The sequence below is a fragment of the Natrix helvetica genome (assembly GCF_964273705.1).
Source record: "Natrix helvetica genome assembly, chromosome: 2".
Lineage (NCBI taxonomy): Eukaryota > Metazoa > Chordata > Lepidosauria > Squamata > Natricidae > Natrix > Natrix helvetica.
The window spans coordinates 111,491,261-111,514,919 of NC_138552.1; the positions used below are offsets into that span (position 1 = coordinate 111,491,261).

The 23,659-nt window shown below is 40.3% G+C and overlaps 1 protein-coding gene across 2 annotated transcripts in view; it reads left to right on the plus strand.

Annotated features, from left to right (window-relative positions):
- SPAG17 (sperm associated antigen 17) overlaps positions 1-23,659 on the plus strand; it is a 123,324-nt gene that overhangs the window by 49,239 nt on the left and 50,426 nt on the right. For both annotated transcript variants that reach the window (XM_081942135.1, XM_081942136.1), the window contains exons 22-25: positions 963-1,074; positions 2,010-2,150; positions 18,746-18,859; positions 19,985-20,208. In XM_081942135.1, the coding sequence (XP_081798261.1) occupies positions 963-1,074; positions 2,010-2,150; positions 18,746-18,859; positions 19,985-20,208 (591 nt within the window). The remainder of the gene's footprint in view (positions 1-962; positions 1,075-2,009; positions 2,151-18,745; positions 18,860-19,984; positions 20,209-23,659) is intronic.

Genomic DNA, 23,659 nt, shown 5'->3' on the forward strand with positions numbered 1-23,659 from the left:
ATTTTAAAAAGAAAACCATCCATTTAAAGCTCTAAAAGGAGTATGATAATATGGTGGCATCACTGGAGGGAGGATAAGTTAATATCAACAACAATATTATTTATGTTTATCTACGTATCAAAAGGAACAGAGCCTTCCAAAGCTTTTGGAAACAATTAGATTGTGAGGTCATGGATGGAGATAGACCTTTGGTTATTCTGGCTTTAACCTTTTTAAGTACATAATGGTACCAGGATAAAGATGGAAAGCAGAGTGTAGGGTGATCTTTCTACATCACAAAAGCAACAACAGTTTGATGGAAAAGGATGATCTTATTTTCAAGAGTGCATTTCATGTTGTTCTTTACAATTGGACTTGTTCCTAACAGGAGAGGTGGTTCTAAGATAGGTTCTAAAGAATGTAGGCTTCCACTTTTAAAAAGAATACCAACACCTGAAATCATGCCTGATAAATAATAAGCAATTGTTGCAGGTTTTCTTTTACCCTAGACAGATGACTCCTGCTTAGCATCAGTTAGAAGCCTTGCAAAGCATATAGTATCTCAGTAGCCAAGAAGGTAATAAAAGCTTTGTTGCCAAAAGTTATACAAGAAGTGTCCTCCCAAGGAAGGCCCTTGCCTTAGGACCCCCAGAAGAAAGACCTACTTCATAAGTCAACAAATCCTTTCAGTCAGAAAAGCTTCACTTCTATTTCTCTGGTTTGCTTTAGGACCACAGGGATCACCCATACCTGGCCTAAATCGATGTGAAACTCTCAGATCTGCAAAAAGAACAGAAATCAATTAGGGAACTCTTCCAAATTTTGATTTTGTTTTCATTTTTAATTCTCAGGATTTGGCCCTCCAAAGCTTAATTTAGTAAAACAACCCATATTTCCTGATTTGGTTTGTTAGAGATTCCCAGTTTTCCCCATTACTTCTATTTAATATGATTATATATTGTTCTATAACCGTTCTCTTCTAGTTTCTTGGATATAATACAGGTGAGACTCCCATTCAAGTTTCAGGGACTATCCAGTATCTTTTCCCTACTGATGGAGGGCAAATCCAAGCAGAAAAAATAATGTTTGAAAAAGGTATTTTTTTCATATTGTGAAGGTTTCCTATTAGACATTGAAATGCATGGTTTTTTGCTTGTTACATAGTATAAACATAATGCTGAAACTTTAGTCAGAAATTAAATTAATTGGAGTATAAGACTCTCTATGACTAATATATAATATTAGTCATAATATTATGCAGGCTAGACATTATTTCCACATTGCAGGCAAAAAACTTCTCAAAAGTAATTCCACCGACATACTGCTTGTTGGCTTCTCATAAGAATCTGGTCAGATGGTTATGGGGATAAAATAGTGAGGACTGATGATGGAGTAACATAAGGTTTTAAGCTCAGCTACGTTCAATAGGACTTGTTTTAACATAAAATGAACAGTTGTAATAATGTGACAAACTGGCATGTTATTTAACTGAGTCCATCTCAGCAATATTTCTCAACTCTAATTAAGTATACAAAATGTATTAGAAGAAATTAAATGCAAAGAAACATACATTTAAAGAAGTTCACTAACAGATAATTCAATAGATGTGGCATCTTGAATTCTGATATTTAAAATTATTAAATTCTGACAACGTGCTATTTAAAAATGATTTCACATCACTAATCAAAATTAATATGCCAGACAGAGCAGGTTAATTATTGGTATAATAATTCTAAGGGGATATTTATACATCAAGAAATAAATTTAATTAAAATATAATTTTAAGAAAATTATGTTTTCACTTTGCTTTTGAAAATTATACTTATATATGTATCTTACTTTAAAGATTATACTAGATAAGTTAATATGGAAAAGAACTAGGAAGTTATATCTAACTTTAGAAGATGGATTCTTAGATCTTCAGCAAATGTTCTAGCAATCTGTATAATGTAATTGTTATATGGATTATTTAACATTAGAATCATGACTGCCCACTCTGATGTTAGTTATTTATTTGTTTCTTTTTCTAGGGTCAACCTTAGTTAAAGTGAAGGTGATAAAAGATAACCACACTTTCTTCATTCATATAATAGACCCCCAGATAAGTCTAATAGAATGTAAAAGTGAAGAAGAAAGTTTGGGTTCCTCAGAAGAACATGAGATAAAACCAGGTAATTGGGTGAATATTAACTATTTAAACATTTCATTTGGGTAACTATAAATGACCAAATCATGGTTTCATTATTCATAAAAGTGCTTCAGAAATGCATGCTTCTCTTTTTGTGTGTAACAATTCCCTTGATTAACAAAATCCATAATTCATTGCAGTTTCTTTGATTCACTTATAAAAGCTCTACATCTGTACCAAATTCCATACGGTGCATATTCCTAGGTGCAGTTTTACTAATATAATACTCTAAACTGTATTTTTTAAAATAAGCAGTGGTAGGTAGCACATTATTTAAGCTTGTTCAAAATATTTATTGTTTTAGCCTATTTATCATCATAGTTATTTTGTTCCTATTTATTAACTATTTGGGGAAGGAATATTCCTTCTCTAGCAAGCATGATTTTTAAATGTTATGCTCAGAGAAGCACATTTTTATTTGATTTTAGATTTTTTTTATCCTTTATTATTTTTAAAAATAACTCAAAACAGCAAACACACCTGATACTTCTTCCTATTTTCCCCTCAACAACAACCCTGTGAAGTGAGTTTGGTTGAGAGAGAGTGACCAGTCCAAAGCCACCCAGTCGGTTTTCATGCCTAAAGTGGGATTAGAACTCAATTTCCTGGTTTCTAGCCAGCTGCCTTAAGTAGTACATCAAATGGGCTCCTGGTTTGACCATCTCTTGCACATACTTATGTCAGGCCTCTAAAGGACAACTCAGTCAAATGCATTAGTTTATCTTAAGAGCAAGCCTTTGGAATCAGGCATTAGAGGCACTTTATTCCAAGGCTGCAATGCAATTTATAATTCTCGGCTTGCTAGTTTTATATCCTCTCTAATGTGTGAATCAAAGGTATTCCACCATTTGTAGAGGAGTGATAATTGAGTTGTTGAGAGAGAATCCTTGATCGCTCTACAAATGTATAACTTATTTCACATCACTACACTTTCAGTCTTATGCACCTTAAACTTAACTCCTCCCCAATCATAGTTTTCAATATTCAGAGTGGTTAGAGATCATGGGCTGCCTGCAATGGCTCCATCTTGGGTGCTGGGCTATATGCTATCATGCAGAAATCTTGTTTCTGTCAACCAGCTGAGCCAAATTACTCGAGCTAGAAATTTATCTAAGGTCAGTTTCTTGTCAAAACCCAGAACTGCCCACCCTGGCTGAGACTTCTAGCATAGAATTTTCCCAGTGCAGAATACTAGAGACCTGCAGTTTTCTTAGTTCAAGAGAGAGAAAGATTTTTCTTTTTTTGGTTAATTAATTATTTGTGCAATTAACCAAAAATAATGCTTCCAAAACATCTTTGTCCGTGGTGGTGGGTATATCTTTTCTCCTTATATATAAATAGAAGATTAGGCATCAAATTAGTCTTCTGTGGTCTGGTCTGATCTGATCTGATCTGGAAGTACAGCACCCAAGGAACTCTAGTAGAAGACTGTGCAGATGATGAAAGCAGCATCACTTCACAAGTTCCACTATTCTTGAACATCATGATGATTTTGATGAAAGCCTTTAATCTTGTGGATGCCTTTAGGAGCAGCCAACTTGGAGGCTAGAAGATGCAATCTTTCAGTTAGTTCAAGATATGGGACTGTCCCCAACTTTAATTTCTGTACTGTTTGCCTGGGAGAGCAAATGATTCTTAGATTTAGCTGTCCTTAATGTTCCTTATTTCCAGAATTAATTTTTTTTTTTTGGGGGGGGGGCGTATAATAAGTGGCTGTTTTAATTATTTTTCAACTAGCTGCTATCTGCTTCATTAAAAGGCATTGTTATTTTTAGGCCAGACTGACATAGACTTGAATTCTGGATCTGAATCAGGGCAGCCAAGTTCATGAGAATGCTGATGCATGAGAAGGGAGGCAAGGTAGAGAAGCACTCAAATATTTGGGAAAGCACCAAGGTCCTGCTAAGTCTTTGCCAAGTAACCAATCAAATTCAGCTTTGCTTGAGTGGAGACTGAAGGAATCCAGGTGTTTTGGATTCTGCCTGGAAGGATTATCTTATTGCAGTAATTTTTCTGTGACAGATTTTTACCTTAATGCTTTAAGTTTAAACTATGTCTTATCATCCAGAATCTTGAATCATTCTACACTAGTACTGTATAGAAATCTGTGTAGTTATAATACTTTGTTTCCAAATAAGTTGCTCCTACAAAACAAGACTGCTTCCTGAAATGATTTCTCTTCAAAAATGAGTCAATCCCCAAATCACATTCCTAGTGTTCTCTTAGAATCTCAGTATTGTTAATAAAGCTTCTTATAGCAGTTCAGAGTTGTAGCAGTTGAAAGAAGCTTTTTTTAAACTAATTTAACTTTTTTTGTGAGCTATCAGTCAGTGAACCAAAAGCCAGTGTCCAGTTCATAAATAAATAATAGCTACATTTGTAATACGTTAAATATTCAGATATAAATATTCATTTAAAAAAAATTTTATTTACAAATATGTAAAATACACATGCACAAAACTTAGACTTACACCACATTTACACAATACAATACGAACAGGAGCTTCCTGTTCTTTCTAACAGCAATTGCCAATCGATATCGCTCACCTTATATTTTCCCCTTCTATTATATTTCATTTGTATTTCACCATTCTTAACCCTCTTATCTTACTCCTCTGTCTGCTATATTGGCTGATTACCTCTAGTAAGTTTGAACCACTTGGATACATATTGTATATATGTGTTAATTCTCCTTAACTACTATTTTTGGGCTTTGTTGTCTTCCTTCATTGATCCTTATTTCTTTCCTCCATCCACCTATACCATTTTCCCCATATCTGGTAGTATTCTGTTTCTTCTTTTCCCTGGATTTCTTTTGTTAATTTGTCCATTTCAGCACAGTCCATAACCTTTCTTATTATTTCATCTTCGCTTGGAATTAATTTGTTTTTCCATTTCTGAGCAAAGGCAATACTTGCCGCCGTAATTATATGTAATATTAAATACTGAATTTCTTTTTTATATTTCATAGTCATTATTCCTAATAAAAAAACCTTCAGGTTTCCATTCTATTTTAACACCTGTTATTACCTCTAGCCACTTTTTGATCCTTTTCCAAAAAATTTTAGCCTCCTCACAGGTCCACCATAAGTGATAGTATGTTCCATGTATTGATTCACTTTTCCGGCATTTGGGGGAAGTATTTGTTGAGATTTTAGCTAACCTTGTTGGTGCCAGGTGCCATCTGTAAAACATTTTATACTGATTTTCCTTGTATGCAACTGATAGTGTCATTTTTAAGTTTGTTCCCCAAAATTTTTCCCATTTATCCAATTCAATATTACAGCCAAAGTTAATACAATAATACAATAGTAGAGTTGGAAGGGACCTTGGAGGTCTTCTAGTCCAACCCCCTGCCTAGGCAGGAAACCCTATACCGTTTCAGACAAATAGCTATCCAATATCTTCTTAAAGACTTCAAGTGTTGGGGCATTCACAACTTCTGGAGGCAAGCTGTTCCACTGATTAATTGTTCTAATTGTCAGGAAATTTATCCTCAGTTCTAAGTTGCTTCTCTCCTTGATTAGTTTCCACCCATTGCTTCTTGTTCTACCCTCAGGTACCTTGGAGAATAGTTTGACTCCCTCATCTTTGTGGCAACCCCTGAGATATTGGAACAATGCTATCATGTCTCCCCTAGTCCTTCTTTCTCTTAAGCTAAACATATCCAGATCCTGCAACCGTTCTTCATATGTTTTAGTCTCCAGTCCCCTAATCATCTTTGTTGCTCTTCTCTGCACTCTTTCTAGAGTCTCCACATCTTTTTTACATCGTGGCGACCCGAACTGAATGCAGTATTCCAAGTGTGGCCTTACCAAGGCATTATAAAGTGGTATTAATACTACATGTGATCTTGATTCTATCCCTCTGTTGATGCAGCATAGGACTGTGTTGGCTTTTTTGGCAGCTGCTGCACACTGCTGGCTCATATTTAAATGGTTGTCCACTAGGACTCCAAGATCCTTTTCACAGTTACTACTACTGAGCAAGGTACCACCTATACTGTACATGTGCATTCCATTTTTGTTGCCTAAATGTAGAACCTTACTCTTTTCACCATTGAATTTCATTTTATTAGATAGTGCCCAATGTTCAAGTTTGTCAAGATCCTTCTGTATCTTAAGCCTATCTTCTGGAGTGTTGGCTATTCCTGCCAGCTTGGTGTCATCTGCAAATTTGATGAGTTCCCCATTTATTCCCTCATCCAAATCATTGATGAAGATGTTGAAGAGTACTGGGCCTAAAACAGAGCCTTGGGGTACTCCACTGCATACTTCCCTCCATGTAGATGCAGTTCCATTGAGGACTACACATTGAGTGCGGTTGGTCAGCCAGTTACGAATCCATCTGGTGGTGATGCTGTCTAATCCACATTCTTCTACTTTATCTAATAGTAGGTTATGGTCTACCTTATCAAAAGCCTTACTGAAGTCCAAGTAAACTATATCGACGGCATTCCTCTGGTCCACTAATTTTGTCACATTATCAAAGAATGCAATAAGATTAGTCTGGCATGATCTGTTTTTGACAAATCCATGTTGGCTTTTGGCTATTACTTTGTTTGCTTCTAGGTGTTCGCAAATTCGTTGCTTGATTATTTTTTCCAGAATCTTTCCTGGTATTGAGGTCAGGCTGATAGGTCTGTAGTTTCCTGGATCTATTTTTTTCCCTTTTTTGAAGATGGGAACAACATCAGCTCTTTTCCAGTCCTCTAGTAGTTCCCTGGTGTTCCAGGATCTCTGAAAGATATAATTCAGTGGTTCTGAGATCTCGTCTGCTAGTTCCTTCAGAACCCTGGGGTGTAATCCATCTGGTCCTGGTGATTTGAACTCGTCTAGGGTAGACAGGTGCTCACTTACCATTGTCTTCCCTATTTCAATTTGTGTTCCTAATCTGATTTTTGTGGTGCTGCTTTTGATAGGTTGGACTGTTTTATCCCTTTGTGTAAAGACAGATGCAAAACATGAGTTAAATAGTTCTGCTTTCTCCCTGTTGCTTGTCACCTTCTTGCCACTTTCTCCTAGCAATGGACCAATTGTTTCCTTAACCTTTTTCTTGTTTTTAACATGTTGGAAGAAGCTTTTTTTGTTAATTTTTACTTTTGTGGCAAGCCTTTCTTCATTGTGAGCCTTAGCTTTCCTCACTTCATCTTTACAGCCTCGGGCTATTTGCTGATATTCTGCCTTAGTTATGTCCCCCTCCTTCCACTTTTTATACTTACCTTTTTTGTCTTTCAGTTTGTCAGATAGTTCTTTATGCAGCCATGCTGGTTTCTTTTGGGAGCTGTTATTTTTAGCCAATTCGGGATTTTACATATTTTTGATTTTGAGCCAGTTTTGCAATAACGCTCTTCTAATTAAATGTTTTTGAAAGTATTTGTGCGTTTTATTTTTATCATCCCATAGGAATGTATGCCAACCTGCTTGCAAATTATGGCCTTCTAAGGTCAAAATTCTTTTATTCTTTAGCTCTATCCAATCTTTCACCCATGTTATTGTTACTGCTAATATGTATAATTTCCAATTTGATAATGTTTCTCCTTGCTATCTTGCATTGACTTTAGTTTAATCCTCGCTTTTCATCCTTGCCAAATGAATTTAGCAGTTATTTTGCTTAATTCTTGAAAGAAAGTTTTACCAGGGTTAATACTGTAGGTACGGCTTACAACAAGAATAAGATTCTTGGTAAAATATTCATTTTGACTGTGGCTATACATCCCATTAGTGATAGCTGAATATTTTTCCAGCTTTCTAAATCTTTCTTTATTTGTGTCACTAGTTAATTATAATTATCGTCCTTAATTGTGGAACATTTTGGCAGATCCCCAGATCCCCAAGTATTTCACTTTCTTAGTTATTTGCATTCTAGTTGCTAATTCCAGTTCCTCTTCTTGCTTTTTTGTCATATTCTTGATTATCATTTTTGTTTTACCTTTATTGATTTTTAATCCTGCCACTTCGCCATATTCTTCTAATTTTAAAATTAATTTCAGACTGGATTCTAATATATCTTCTAGAACAAATACTAAGTCATCGGCATAAGCTTGGGCCTTATATTCTTCGTTTTTGAGTCTCAAACCTTTTATTCCCTGGTCCTTCCTAATTGCATTTAATAAAATTTCCAGGGTTAATATAAACAGCAAAGTAGAGAGGGGGCACCCCTGTCTGACTCCCTTTTTTATTTCGATCTTCTCTGTTAGTTCTCCGTTCATCAGAACTTTGGCTGTCTAACTGTTATAAAGTTTTTCTATCATTTTTGTAAATTTTCCTCCGAATTTCATCCTGTCTAATAGTGTTATTATAAATTTCCAAATTGCGTTGTCGAATGCTTTTTGTGGATCAAGGAAAACCAGTAACATTAGTTTTTTTGGATGCTCCTTGTAATATTTTATTATGTCTAGGATGACTCTCGTAATATTTTTAATGTGTCTGTGAGGTAAAAATCCGTTTTGGTCTGGGTGTATTTGTTCATTTAAAATATGTTTAATTCTTCCAGCCATAATTGCTGCAAATATTTTATAATCGGAATTTAGTAATGAAATTGGTCTGTAGTTTTTGGATTTCTTGTAGATTGGTTTCTTCTTTCGGGATTAGCGATCTTATTGCTTCCGTCCATGATTCAGGCATCTTGGCTTTTCCTAAAACTTTGTTAAACATTTCCACTCCTAGTTCTTCCAATATTAATTTATTATATTTGTATAGATCCACTGGTATTCCGTCTGGTCCTGGGGTTTTATTATTTTTCTGGTTTTTCAGGACTAATTGCACTTTGGCTAATGTTATTGGCCTGTTTATCGCCTCCCTTTGTTCTTTTGAGATTGGTGTTATCTTTTCTGTGTTTGAATAATGTTTTATCTTGATTTTCTCCATACTATCTTGCGCATATAGTTTTGCGAAGTATTTATGAATAATATGCTTCTTTTCTTCCGCTTTGTATTGAATTCTTCCCTCATCATCTTTTAATTGTATATCATCCTTTTTTCTCTTTCATTCTTCAATTTGTATGCCAGCCATTGTCCAGGTTTGTTGGCTTGTTCAAAGTAATTTTGTCTGGCCGCTTTAATTTTCTGTGCTAATTCCTTTTGAGTTATTAAGTTGATCTTATGTTTTATCATCTCTCTTTTTTCTTTTTTAATTTTATTCTTTGGGTCTTTCTGGAGTTCAGCTTCGACTTCCATAACTTCTTTTTGCATACATTCTTGTTGCTCTTTTTGTTTTCTAGTTTTTCTCGCCATGTAGGCAATTGTGAGATGCTTTCATAGTGTCCCAGAGATTTTGAATTGAGGTGTCTTCTTTTTTATTTATTCTAAAAAATAGTTTTAATTCTTTCTCCAGCATTTGAATATTCTATTTCATTTACAGTATTTGAATTCATCATCCATCTTTTTCTTCTTCTTTGACCTTTCCATCTTAATTTTATTGGATTATGATCTCCCACTCATTTGCTTCTATTTCAATTTTGTCTAATTGATTACATAGACCAGATGAAATCCAAGCCTTATCAATTCTTGATAGAGACTGGTGGGGGTTCGAATAAAAGGTACATTGCTTTCTTGTTTTGTGCCTTTCTTTCCAAATATCATGTAATTTATATTCCATTGCCATCTCAAAAAAGGATTTGGGTAACGTATTTTTTTTTTAATTTTTCTTTTTGCTTTCATAGTCCATTTTTTAATCCACTATTGCATTATAAACCCCAATTAAGCAAATATTTTCATATTCTAATTCATTTATTTTGTTGTGTAATTTCCTATAGAATTCCTCTTGTTTCTGATTTGATGCATATATGACTATTAATAATATCGGTTTTTCTGTTGTCTCTAATTCAGTCATTAGCATCCTGCCTTCTTCATCAGAGTAGGCTGCTTTGGAGTTTATTTCTTCCTTTATATAGGTTACTATCCCTCTTTTTTTTAAATCTGCCAGTGCTATATATAATTTCCCTACTTTTTTGTTTTCCAGTAAATTCCTATGTTCCCTTTTAATATGCACTTCCTGTATATAGGTTATACCTACCTTCAGTTTCTTAAGTTTATTAAACACCTGCGCTCTTTTTTGTGTGTGTGTGCGTTCAGTCCATTCAAGTTTATCGAAATAATTGTTATTTCCGTGTCCATCTTTACATGGGGTGTTTTTTGTTGCATCTGGTTTGAATCTGACTTTTCCCTCTTGTGCCTTCCCTTTCTGTTCTTTTCTTTCTTGCCTCTGTTCTTCTTTCCTGTTTCTTTCCTTGTCTTCTGATGTTTCTTCCTCTTGACTTCTACTTTCTAGGTCAGGGGTGGCGAACAAGTTCGACAAAAAGAGCCAAAATTTTAAACTGTGAGAGTCAGAGAGCCACACCACGCAGTGACCTGCCAAAACAGACAAACACTCACACAAAAGCATATAATTTTAACAATAATATATTAAACACATAATATAACATGCTCAGTCAGGTGTTTTTTGTTATAAATTTTTATAAACCCATTAGAGCTGCTGTATAACTTTTAAATCCATAAATAAGTGGAACTTGTTGGAGTGATGGGATGATAATCTCAGTGGGATTTCTGGCATCTTTTGTTTTCAGTAATCTTCTGCAAATCAGGTTTGTATTCAGTTGTAGCCACTCGGAGCAGTTCCTTTACATGAGTGTCAGTCAGAATGGACCGGTGCTTTGATTTTTCAAAGTAGAAAACAGCTTCTCACAGACGTATGTTGACGAGAACATAGACAGCAGCTTGAGAGCGGCTCTTTTTACACACGGGTATTTTTCAGTTGGCACAGCTCTCCAAAACGTAACATGGCCTTCCCTCCAAAGAGATTTCAGTCTATCGTCCTCGCGTAGCTCAATCATTTCTAGTTCACTCGCTGCCTCATCAGTAACAAGTGGGGTTTTCAGGCAGTCGGTGTCAGCATTAAACGGGTCGATGAGAAAAGTGATCTGTGGTCTTTTTTGGTCCAAGTCCTCAAACCGCAAAGTAAACTTCTCTTGCAGTTGTGTAAGTTGTTTCACGTATCCAGCTATATTTGTTTTAACACCGGTCTTCTGCAGGGTGCTGCGCAAAGAAGGAAAATGGGATAGATTGCTGTTTTGAATGTGTGCTTTAAAAAGCTTCAACTTGTTTACAAAGGAGAATATACTTTGTGTCAGCTCAGGAAGAGTTTTTAATTTCCCCTGCAGGTCCACGTTTAGTTTATCCAAGTGTGAAAGCATGTCCACTAAAAATGCCAAATCCATAAGCCACTCAGGGTCTGAAAGCAGAGGATACGCTTTGTTCTTCTCTGCCATAAACAATTTTACTGTTTCCAAAAGCTCAAAAAAGCACGAAACTACTTTGCCTATTGAGAGCCATCTCACTGCGCTGTGCAGTGGCAGGTCACCGGGCAAGTCTGCGTCAAGTTCTGCAATGAGGTTCTTGAATTGCCGGTGATTAAGGGCGTGCGTACGGATGTAGTTCACAATCTCCATCACAGGCTTCATAACGTGGTCTAAATTCAGTGTTTTGGACACAAGTTGCTCACGATGGATGATGCAGTGGAAGTTCCAAAATTCAGGAAAGGCATCATCACCTTTACAAAGACCCACAAGTCCATTTACTGAGCCAATCATTGACGGTGCTCCATCCGTGACTATTGCGGTGAGTTTTTCAAAAGACATATTCGCTTTTTTAAAAATGGCAGTCATTGCCTCTTTTATGTCAGTACCGCGAGTTCTGTCTTTTAATGCGACAATGTCGAGAAGCTCTTCTTTAATCACGCAGTCCTTTGAAACCATTCGCACAAATATTGCCAACTGTGGCTTGTCTTGTATGTCGCATGACTCGTCTAATGCAACACTAAAATAAGCACATGCGTTCAAGTCTGCATGTAGATCTGACTCAATCACATTATTTATGTCTGATATTCTGGTTTCAACTGTGTGCTGTGACAGCTGGAGATCATTGATGGAATCTTTGAGTTTTTTATTGTCTGGAGCCAAGGTTTCAATTACATCTGCAAAACACTGTTTTAGAAACTCCCCCTCATTGTATGGTTTTTTAGCACGGGCAATGTTCCACGCCACTTTATAGGATGCAAGGGTCACACTTTCTCCATGCTTGGTTACTTGCTGAAACATTCGAGACTGTCTTTTTACCTGGCTTTTCAAGGTGCTCAATTTTTGCTTGCGTAGTTCAGTACCTTTGGGTAATTCCTTGTCAATATTAGCATGGAGAGTGCTAAAATGACGCTGAAGATTTGAAACCTTGAAATGTGATATCATAGTATTGCATATTAAACACAGCGCTTTCCCATTCCGTTCAATAAAGAAGAAAGCATCTTCCCATTCTTCCAAAAATGTCCTGTGTTCATCTTCATATTTTCGTTTAGCTTTGCATTTTGCCATTTTGAGTGAGGGTAAAAATCCTGCAGTGATGGTGAGGGTATGCTGCGTCCTCCACACTACTAACGGCAAGATGTGATTGAACTCCTTCAGTCTCCCAGCTGTGCATGGAAACGGAGCAAACTCTTCCAGCCAGCTGCTAAAGACAAGAGGAAACCAAAACCAAAGCAGAAAGTAGAGAAACAGTGTGGAAGTAAGGAGCACAGTGTGGGCTGCCCCAGAACACCCAGCACAGACCATGCACAGTGGTTCTTCACAGGGACTGAAAATCCTACTCGGACTTTGGCAGGAAGGATTTTCAGCTTCTAAGCAAAGAGGCAGTACAGTAAAGAAAGTAGTACAGAATGTTTCAGCAGGATGGGACAGGCTGCCCACAAGTGTCTCTCCATTCAGGGACTGAAAATCCTGCTTGGATTTCATCAGACAGAATTTTCAAGTCCTGAGCAGATCCTTCCAGATCACTCCCACCACCCAGAAGACACCCTACTTTCCTTATGTGGATCTCTGTCCACCTAACAACCTACAAGATTACTTGATGACCACAACCAGGAATGCCACACTTGCAGTCATTAAACAAAGCAGTCACATATCTTGCTTAATGACTGCTTTGCTCAGTGACGAGATTGTGATTGTAAATCGAATACAACCTATACATGGGTAAAGCCTGGTCCTAATATTATCTTCCTTTAACCCAGAGAGGTTCCCAATCTTTTTCGGTTTGCGGCTCCCATAACACTTCGGATTTTTTCCGCGGCTCCCTTAATAGGTACATCCGATTTTTTTTAATTTTTGACTTTTTAAGGATTTGGAAATCTACTTTTTAGTTCGTTAAAGTTAGGTTAATTGAAAAATAAATTAAACACGAGCTTTAAATTCACAATTTATTGAACATCGTTTAATGATTTAAAATTATTAATGGGATGGATGGGCTTGTTGTTCGCTGCACAACTTCTCAAATCTTGGATCAGAAAAATAGCTTTTGAAAAGTAACTTAACCACCACACTAGCCCAGTGGTGGGCAACCTTTTTTTTCAACTGAGCCAAATCTCGCCAAAACCACGATTGAAATTTATTTGGAGAGCCGCTCTTGCTTAGCAACCAAAATTTTGGGCTCAATTGTGGTCATATGTTGTTTTTCTTTCTTTCTTTCATCTCTCTCTCCCACTTTCTTTCTTTTTTTCTTTTTCTTTCTCTCTCTCTCTGGCTCTTTGTCTCTCTCTCCCTCCCTCCCTCCCTCTCTGTCTCCCTCTGTCATTTTCTCTGGGTGTCTATCTGTCTCTCTCTCTCTCTGTATCTCTGTCTCTCTCTCCTCCTTCCCCCATCTCTGTCACTCTGTGTGTGTGTGTGTCTGTCTGTCTGTCTCTCACTCACTCTGTATGTGTGTGTGTGTCTCTGTCTCTGTCTCTCTCCCCTCCCTTCCTCTCTCTCTGTCACTCTGTGTATGTGGGTGTGTCTGTCTCTCACTCATTCACTTAATCACTCACTCTGTGTGTGTCTCTCTGTCTATCTTTCTCTCCCTCCCTCCCCCTCTCTGTCTCTGTGTGTGTGTGTGTGTCTGTCTGTCTGTCTGTCTGTCTGTCTGTCTCTCCCTCTGTCTCTCTCCCCTCCCTTCCTCTCTCTCTGTCACTCTGTGTATGTGGGTGTGTCTGTCTCTCACTCATTCACTTAATCACTCACTCTGTGTGTCTCTCTCTGTCTATCTTTCTCTCCCTCCCTCCCCCTCTCTGTCTCTGTCTCTGTCTCTGTCTCTCTCTCTCTCTCTCTCTCTGTGTGTGTGTGTCTGTCTGTCTCTCCCTCTGTCTCTCTCCCCTCCCTTCCTCTCTCTCTGTCACTCTGTGTATGTGAGTGTGTCTGTCTCTCACTCATTCACTTAATCACTCACTCTGTGTGTGTCTCTCTCTGTGTCTGTCTATCTTTCTCTCCCTCCCTCCCCCTCTGTGTGTGTGTGTGTGTGTGTGTCTGTCTGTCTGTCTGTCAGTCTCTCTCTGATTCCCTCCCTCACTCCCTCTCTCTGAGAGGAACAGAGAGGGAGTGAGAGAGGGAATCAGAGAGAGACTGACAGAGACGAATCAGAGACGTACTTTTAGCTACCTGGCAGCGGCGTTTTGCCTTGGGGGGCTCCTCAGAACTTCCCAAGACTTCGGAGGGAAGTTTACAGCCCTCCCTCGGAACACTTCGGAGGGAAGCTTCTGCAAAGCAAGGCGAGTGGCAACAAGTCTCCCAGGCTTTAATTTGCCGAGCTGTGCGCACGCGCCTGTTTTCCACGGCATGGAGCAGCGGCGAGATTCTGGGCGGCGAGTGATGATTCCAGGGGCCATCCGGGAAGATGAGGAACGCGAGGGGGACCCTGCCCCCCCACTGATGCCCCCCGGAATCATCGCTCGCCGCCCAGAATCTCGCCGCTGCTCCACACCGTGCGCGCGTACAGCTCAGCAAATTACAGCCTGGGAGACTTGTCATGCCCCCGGGCTTTTGCAGAAGCTTCCCTCCAAAGCCCGAGAGGAGGGAGGGAAGCGGGCGCCCGGCGCAGGTATTGAATATTTCGCGGCGCACACTTTGGGAATCACTGCTTTAACCATTATTATTAATTTGAGCAATCATGATTAGAACCTCACCGGAATCCTGCAGCAACTGTGCTAGACTTTATTTTTTTGGGCGCAGCAGAGGGTGCTGTTGAGATAAACCCGGAAGTACGGTCGGCTGGTGGAGCGCAGGCAAGCGTTGTCGCGTCGACCGTACTTTCGGGTTTAGCGCGCGATCCGAGCCACAGTATATTAAATAATGGTAAGAGGCAAAGAGCCTCATTTATTTTGGCCGCGAGCCGCATGTGGCTCGCAAGCCGCGTGTTCGCCACCCCTGTTCTAGGTCCTCTTTATTTACTTGTTCTTCTTCCCATGTGCAGTATTTTTCATAGCATTCCTGCGCTTCTTCTATATTCTTTATCTTCTATCTTTTTCCTTGCCAAGATACCAGTACCCCTTCTGGTACCAATCATTCTACTTTTATTCTGTTTTATTTAACTGATTTGTTAAAAATTGTTATTGTCTACGTTGTTCATGAATTCTTCATGGAATCTGTTTAAGCGTGATCAACTCTTTTCCCTGGAATGTAATCATCCCTTCTCTGGTTTTTTTTTGTACACTTCATCTCTAGTTGTTTTTTTGGCAAATCTTATGTGCACTTCTCTCGGGAGCCTATGTCTTCTGGCCAGTGACGTGCGGTGACGTTTATGACTGGTGAGGCTGGTGACGTCATCAAACCACGTGGTTGCTCCGATCGCAGGGGCGCAGCCCAAACGGAGAGGTTTCTTCAGCTCCAGCCTCAATCAGCGCAGCCGCGGTCCCCTTCACCTTGCCTCAGGAAGGAGGGGAATGGGACCACGTGTGCGGGGGAAGGGGATCGCGGCTCTGCTAATCTGAGGCTGTGCGCTGAGGAGCCGCCTCCACACGTGGTCCCATTCCCCTTGCAAGGATCCCGGGCTCGCCCGATGTAAAAAATGCCTAGGTACCGCGTTTCCCCGAAAATACAACCTGTCCCGCGCTCACTGACCTAGCGTTATCCTGAAAGCGCCAAGTTACAGGAGCCGGGGGTGGGGGGAGCGCTCACGTTGCTTGATGCCTTCGGTATACCGCTAGGTTGGGGAGTGGCGTTCTGTCCGGCCAGAGGGGAGAGTTGCCAGGCGGCTGCTCTCTTGTGAACTGGCTCCCAAAGAGCCGGGCACAGCCTCAGGGGCGAAGCAGCCATGAGGTAACCATGCTCACGAGCAGCCGCCCGGCAAATCCCCTCTCCAGCCGGGAAAAGCGTCATTCACCAAGCCCTTGCGCAGTTCTCCCAGGCCACCGCTGCTGGCTGCTGCTGCCCGCCGCCGCCCGCCGCTGTCCTGCTCCACTCCGTGCATAACATCCAAACTCCAAAACTTCCAGCATCGGCCGCTCTAGGAGTGCTCTCTATGGTGGGCCGGCTGCCGGACAGAGAGTTTTCCGGACAGAGTCTTCCAGCAGCCGGCCCACCATAGAGAGCACTCCTAGAGCGGGCGATGCTGGAAGTTTTAGAGTTTGGAAGTTATGCGCGGAGCGGAGCGGGGCAGCGGCAGGGGGCGGCGGGGGGTGGTGGCGGCGGGCAGCGGCGGCAGGCGGCGGCAGCAGCGGTGGCGGGCGGTGGCAGCAGCGGCGGTGGGCGGCGGTGGGCGGCGGCGGGCGGCGGCAACAGCGGCGGTAGCAGCGGCGGTTGCCTGGGAGAGCTGCACAAGTGCTTGGTGAATGGTGCTTTTCCCGGCTGGAGAGGGGATTTGCGGGGCGGCTGCTCAGGTCAGTGAATGGCGCTTTTCCTGGCTGGAGAGGGGATTTACCGGGCGGCTGCTCGTGAGCATAGTGACCTCATGGCTGCTTCGCCCCTGTGGCTGTGCCCGGCTCTTCGGGAGCCAGTTCACAAGAGAGCAGCCGCCCGGCAACTCTCCCCTCTGGCCGGACAGAACGCCACTCCCCAACCTAGCGGTATACCGAAGGCGGCAAGCAATGTGAGCGCTCCCCCCACCCCCGGCTCCTGTAACTTGGCGCTTTCAGGATAACGCTAGGTCAGTGAGTGCGGGACAGATTGTATTTTCGGGGAAACACGGTACCTAGGCATTTTTTACATCGGGCGAGCTCGGGATCCTTGCAAGGGGAATGGGACCATGTGTGCAGGCGGCTCCTCAGCGCACAGCCTCAGATTAGCAGAGCCGCGATCCCCTTCCCCTGCACACGTGGTCCCATTCCCCTCCTTCCTGAGGCAAGATGAAGGGGACCGCGGCTGCGCTGATTGAGGCTGGAACTGAGGAGCCTCCTGCACACGTCCCATTCCCCTTGCAAGGATCCTGGGCTCGCCCGATGTAAAAAATGGCAAGATCGGCATACTTGGGGCTGCTGCTGAGATGTCCAGGGAGGCTAAACCAAGCCACGCGCCTCTCCCAGCCACTTTCACGGCTTCCTGGAGTAATTCTTTTTTATTTTCATGATGAGAGTGGTGAGGCTCCGCCTCCCCTGCCTCCAATGACCGCACGTCACTGCTTCTGGCATAATTAGTATGCACACGGTAAGCTTCATCGATGTCCCCTCTCAATGCTTGTTCTTTTCTCTGTAGAATTTCAGTGAAGATTTTGATCATTTTTCCTTTCAGGTCTTCCTCCTTCTCTTCCAGTATGTTTTGGAATCTTAGATAGAATGAAGCTCTTTCATTTTCAAGCCGGATGATTGATAACTCTAATTCTTTATTAACTTGTCTATATTTCAGCTCAATGTTCTGAATTTTCTGTTCGTTGATTGCTAAGGCATTATGTATCCTTTCAATTTTTGATATTTCCTTTCAATTCTCCCATTTCACTTTTCATTTCTTCATGATTCCTCCTTGTCTCTTCATGATTTGTAGCTGTCACTTCTTGGTTTTTCGTCAACGTCTCTTGTATCATCTGGAGCATCAATTGCATACTCTGCATTGTTGGTGCTGGTTCCGTTGTTCCTGCCATCATTCTGCCTTTCTCCAGCCCCAATGCACTCTCAATTGGTATTTGATTTGAGGAGGAGGGTATTGCTGAAGCCGAATTGGGTGTTGTTTTTTTCACTAACTTTATTGAAGTTGCTATTCTTATCCCCCTATTTACCCTTGCCCATAATTGCATATTCTACTTTACTTCTACTTTATCAGCAATATCAATGGTATCAATAATTATATATCTCAATATTTAACAATAATTAACCTTCCTTAATATTACGTTTCAATATCTAAACATTCCTATGTATTATTCTATTCTGTTTTTGATCCTTAATTATTATATATCATAGAGTTATATATCACACTGTTATCTTATACAAATAGATGTCTCTCAATTGTATCAGTTATACAGGTGCTCAATTCTAGTAATTAGTTTCTCTCTATATATATACTCCAGCTTATGTCACCGTTGGTTTTCTTGCATCAGACTTCACGGTTCAAATTTATAATTCGCTAGGTGTCACCCTCTCCTCAGTATCACTGTTAGTGTCAATCAGTTAATACAACAAGTCCAGCGGCAAAGGCAAAATAAAGGGGGGTGAGTAAAGAAGCCCTCTAATCGTTCCAAAACAGTTCTCTCTCTACTGTCTCCGGTACCGTTCCGAGGAGAATAAATACTGTATATTTGTAAGGTGTCCCCTCCAAAAAGAAAAAGAATTATCTCAATTCATTGTTCATTTTCTTTTATTTTAGAAAAACCAATTAATCAAGGAAAACCTCTGAGCAAATTTGGATCATTTTCTGCAACCTTAGAAAATGAAATCCATCTTTCCTTTAGTTGTTATGGGGCTTCAGGAAAAGCAGCAGGTAAAACATGCGAAAAGGAAAATGTTTATATATTTTGTGTCACACTTGTTCTATACTATGCTATGTTGAAAGACAATTTTTACAGTAGGCATTATCTCACAAACGGATTTTTAGCATCTTCTCAAAAGTGTTATTTAGAATCCACACAATTCCTGGGAATTTCTTAACATTCTGTTCTGTATTTGTTCTCATGTTCTCATAAATTTGTAGCAAAGCAAAAATGAGAGTCAAAAGATATATTCAAATACAAGTTGTTTATGTATTTCTATCCTGTTTTTGTGAGAAATGTTTGGTGGCTTATCTCAGATGTCTGCTGAAGAGAAACAGAGTCATTTCTCTATTTGATTGAGCAAGATTTCCCAAATTCTCAAGGGTCCTGTTCCTTTGCAGCCCAGCCTAGCCTGCATAGATAGCTGGCAAAACTAAAGAGTAATCCAGATAGATCTAAATTACTGTTCATTCCTGTTCATTCATCTGTATTTGCAGCTGCTCCCCATCACCACCTCAGCTCCATGTCAGATCATCAGGTATTAGATTCTCATAGGAGGGCAAACCTTACTGTAAACTGCACATGTGAAGGATTTAGATTGCATGCTCCCCCCTCCCCCCTCCGGTCCATGGAAAAAAATGTCTTCCATGAAAACAAATCCTGGTGCCAAAAAGTTTGGGGACCTCTGCTTTAGACAACACAAAACAAAATCCAATCCTGGTATCTTTTCCAGGGTTAAACAGATGCATCCAGATTATAACTGATAAGATAAGCGTGGACCACAGAATCACTGTAAGGCTTTAGCTAATGTCATTTGCCTTTCAACTGATTAAAAACATTTTTCCAACATGTTTGCCAGGGTACAAGTGTTGTTACCAATTTAAAATGTTAACATGAAAGGTGAACAAATTCAAATGCTTGCCTAGGGAGCTATTATATTAATTGCATTCCATTTTATTTAAATGTAAATGAAATGAAATCAAGTGTAGATTTTGTCTTGGCTCATCTATTGCTGTTTTGGAATACAGCTCCTAGGATATCACTCAAAGGACATTTCTTGATCTAGAAGTAGCTGCACATTTTTGATGTATGTAATGTTCATTCTGCTTCATCAAAATAACCCATTTCCCTTACAGAGGAAACGGATCCTTATTTGGCAACTATTCTGGCTATCCCTTCAGTAAACCTGCCCACTTCGACTTTTCTTTCCTCGGCTATGTCTGCTGCTGCTGTTCCTGCTACAGGAAAGGCAAAGCCAGGTAAAGAAAAATCAGCCAAATCCTTACCATCTGCCAAAGTGAGTTCCCGTACGGCAATGAATGTATCACCTGAAGAATCTCCAGTGCAAGAAGAGAAAAAGGTATGAATATACTTCATAGAATACAATCATAGGGCTGGAAAGGGACTTGGGGTCTTCTAGTCCAACCCCTTGCCCAAGGTAGGTAGGTAGACCATAGAAAAGAATAACAGACTTGGAAGGCACTTCTAGTCCAACCCGCTGCTCAAGCAGGCGGTCCTATACCATTTCAGACAAATGGCTGTCCAGGCTCCAGTGATGGAGTATTCACAAGTTCTGAAGGCAAGCTATTCCATTGGTTGATTGCTCTCACTGTTAGGGAATTTCTCCTTAGTTTTAAATTGCTTCTCTTCTTGGTTAGTTTCAATCCATTGTTTCTTGTCTTGCCTTTTGGTACTTTGAAAAATAGTTTGACCCTCCTCTTCTTTGTGGTAACCCCTCAAATAGTGAAACACTGCTATCAAGTCTCCTCTATCCTTATATTCACTAGACTAGACAACCCAATTCCTGCAACCGTTCGTCATATGCTTTAGTCTCCAGTGCCCTAATAATCTTTGTTGCCCTTCTCTGCACTTTTTTCCAGAGTCTCAACATCTTTTTTATATTGGGGTGACCGGAACTGGATGCAGTCTTTCAAGTGTGGTCTTATTAATTAAGGCTTTGTAAATCAGTACCAAAACCAATGTTCCCTCTAATTTTTTTTCAGTGTGTGCGGAAAAATATAGTGTTTGAGCGGCACATTTTCATCCCTGAGCACCTGATTTTTTTTAGCCATAATTGCCATCAGAGCAGATGTTGGGGAGGGGGGCAAGGAGGAAAAGGGTCCCCTCCCTCTCCCTCAGATCCCCAGGAAGGAAGGAAGGAAGGGAAGGGAGGGGGAGGGAAAGGAAAGGAAATGGGAAAGAAGAAAAGGAAAGGAAAAAGGAAAGGAAATGGAAAAGAAGGAAAGGAAAAAGGAAAAAAAAGAGAAAGGAAAGGAAAAAGGAAAGGAAATGGGAAAGAAGAAAGGAAAGAATGAAGAAGGGAGGGAAAGGGAAGGGAAAAGAAAAAAGGGAAAAGGAAATAAGGAAAGGGAAAGGAATGGAAAAGACAAAGGAAAGGAAATGGAAAAGAAGGAAAGGAAAAAGGAAAGGAAATGGGAAAGTAGAAAGGAAAGGATGAAGAAGGGAGGGAAAGGGAAGGGAAAAGAAAAAAGAAGGGAAAAGAGAAACAAAAGGAAAGGAGAAAGGAAAGGAGAAAGGAAAGGAGAAAGGAAAGGAGAAAGGAAAGGAGAAAGGAAAGGAAATGGCAAAGGAGGAAAAGGAAAGGAAAGGAAAAAGGAAAGGAAATGGGAAAGAAGAAAGGAAAGTAAAAGAGAAAGGAAAAAGGAAAGGAAATGGCAGAGAAGGAAAGGAAAAAGGAAAGGAAAGGAAAAGAGAAAGGAAAGGAGAAAGGAAAGGAAAAGAGAAAGGAAAGGAGAAAGGAAAGGAAAAGAGAAAGGAAAGGAGAAAGGAAGAAAATGGAAAAGAAGGAAAGGAAAAAGGAAAGGAAAGGAGAAATGAAAGGAAAAAAATGAAAAGCAAAGGAAGATAGAAGGACAGAAAGGGAAAAGAAAGAGTGGAATGGTACTGCTCAAAAGTCCAGTCTCAAGATCCCGTGGACCCCTTTGGCTCAGACAGTCCAATTCCACGCTGGTTCCCTGTCTCCCCAAAGTGAAGGGATCGCAGAAAGATTGCCCAGTCCAGAACGGGGCTTCAGACGATGCAATGCCTTAGAAACCCCGGATATGCAGAGAAAAGCAGGCTACAACCAGCGAATCACGTTTTCCCAGGAACCAATGAAGCCCCACAGGACCAATGGGAATTCTCCATTCTGCAACGTCATCGGTCTCCGGGCAGAATCTTCCTTGATTTCACCAATCATGGAAGAGAGAGTTCGGTGCAGACAGAGAGAAGGGAGGGAGGGGGGATATTTTCACTCACATTTTAAGATATTAAAAAACACTGCGCGCAGTTTAAAACTTCTGCGCGGTGTTTCTTTGTTACCTGTGCGGCCGCGCAGGCGCGCAGCTTAGAGGGAACAATGACCAAAACATCATGTGATCTTCATTCTCTCTCTCTGTTTATGCAGCCTAGGATTACATTGGCCTTTTTTGCTGCTACTGCAGACAGTTGGTTCATATTTAAGTGATTGTCCACTATAACTCCAAGATGCCTCTCACAGTTACTGGTATTAAGCCAAATTTCATCTAGGCTGTAGCTATACAGTTGATTTTTCTTGCCTAAATGAAAAACCTTACTCTTATCTATGTTGAATTTCATTTTGTTTGATAGGGCCCAGTGTTGAGTCTGTCAAGATCTTTTTTAATCTTGTGTTTGTCTTCTGGGGTGTTGCTTATTCCTGCCAACTTAGTGTCATCTGAAAATTTGATGAGCTCCCCTTTTACTCCCTTGTCTAGCTCATTTATGAAGATATTGAAAAGTACTGGGCCTAAAATGGAAACTTGGGGTACCCCACTGCTTACTTCCCTCCATATAGATATAGTTTTATTAAGGATTACATGTTGAGTACCATTCATCAGCAAGTTACAAACACATCTGGTGATGGTGCTGTCTATTCCACATTTTTCTAGCTTGCCAAGAAGTAGGTTGTGGGCTACTGTAGCACATGCTTTACTGAAATCTAAGTATGCTATATCCACAGCATTTCACTGATCCACTAATTAAGTCACTTGTCAAAGAATGAAATAGGATTTGTTTGGCATGATCAGTTTTTGATGAATCCATGTTGTCTTCTGGTTATAGCTTTGTTTGCTTCTAGGTATTCGCAGACTTGTTGCTTGATTATCTTTTCCAAGATCTTTCCAGATATTGATGTCAGGCTGATTGGTCTGTAATTTCCTGGATCTGTTCCCCTTCCCCCCCCTTTTTTTTTAAGATGGGAACTACATCAACTCTTTTCCAGTTTTCAGGTGGTGTCTCAGTGTTTCAAGAACTTTGAAAGATATGTCCCAAAGGTGCTTTTTTCATAAGGCAAGTGGACTTTCTTGTTTTTTCTTTGAAGATACTTTGCTTCTCATACAAGAAGCTTCTTCACTTCTGACAGGATAGTGGGGAATGGGAAGGATTTATATTCCTTGCAGACAACTGATCATTTGCATTCTTTTAGAGGACCATCGAAGCCCTTGGAGGTTTATCTGTGTCCCCAGGGTCCCCTGAGTAGTGCTGATGGTTCCTGTAGTCTGCAATTTTTCCCTCTGGAAATCTATTCCTACTCCCACACCATTCAAAGGGTGTTCATTCCAAATTGTATAACTAAAAGTCTTTAGAGATTCTACATGACCTGGATGACTGAGAATCTCTACAGACTTTGAAAAATATGTTTCAATGGTTCTGAAATCACTCCTACCAGTTCCTTCAGAACTCTGGAATATAGTCTATTAGGACCTGGCGATTTGAATCCATCTAGAGCTGGTAGCTGTTGTCTTACCTTATTTTTGTTTATTTTAATTTGCATTCTTAACTTGTCAGTTACA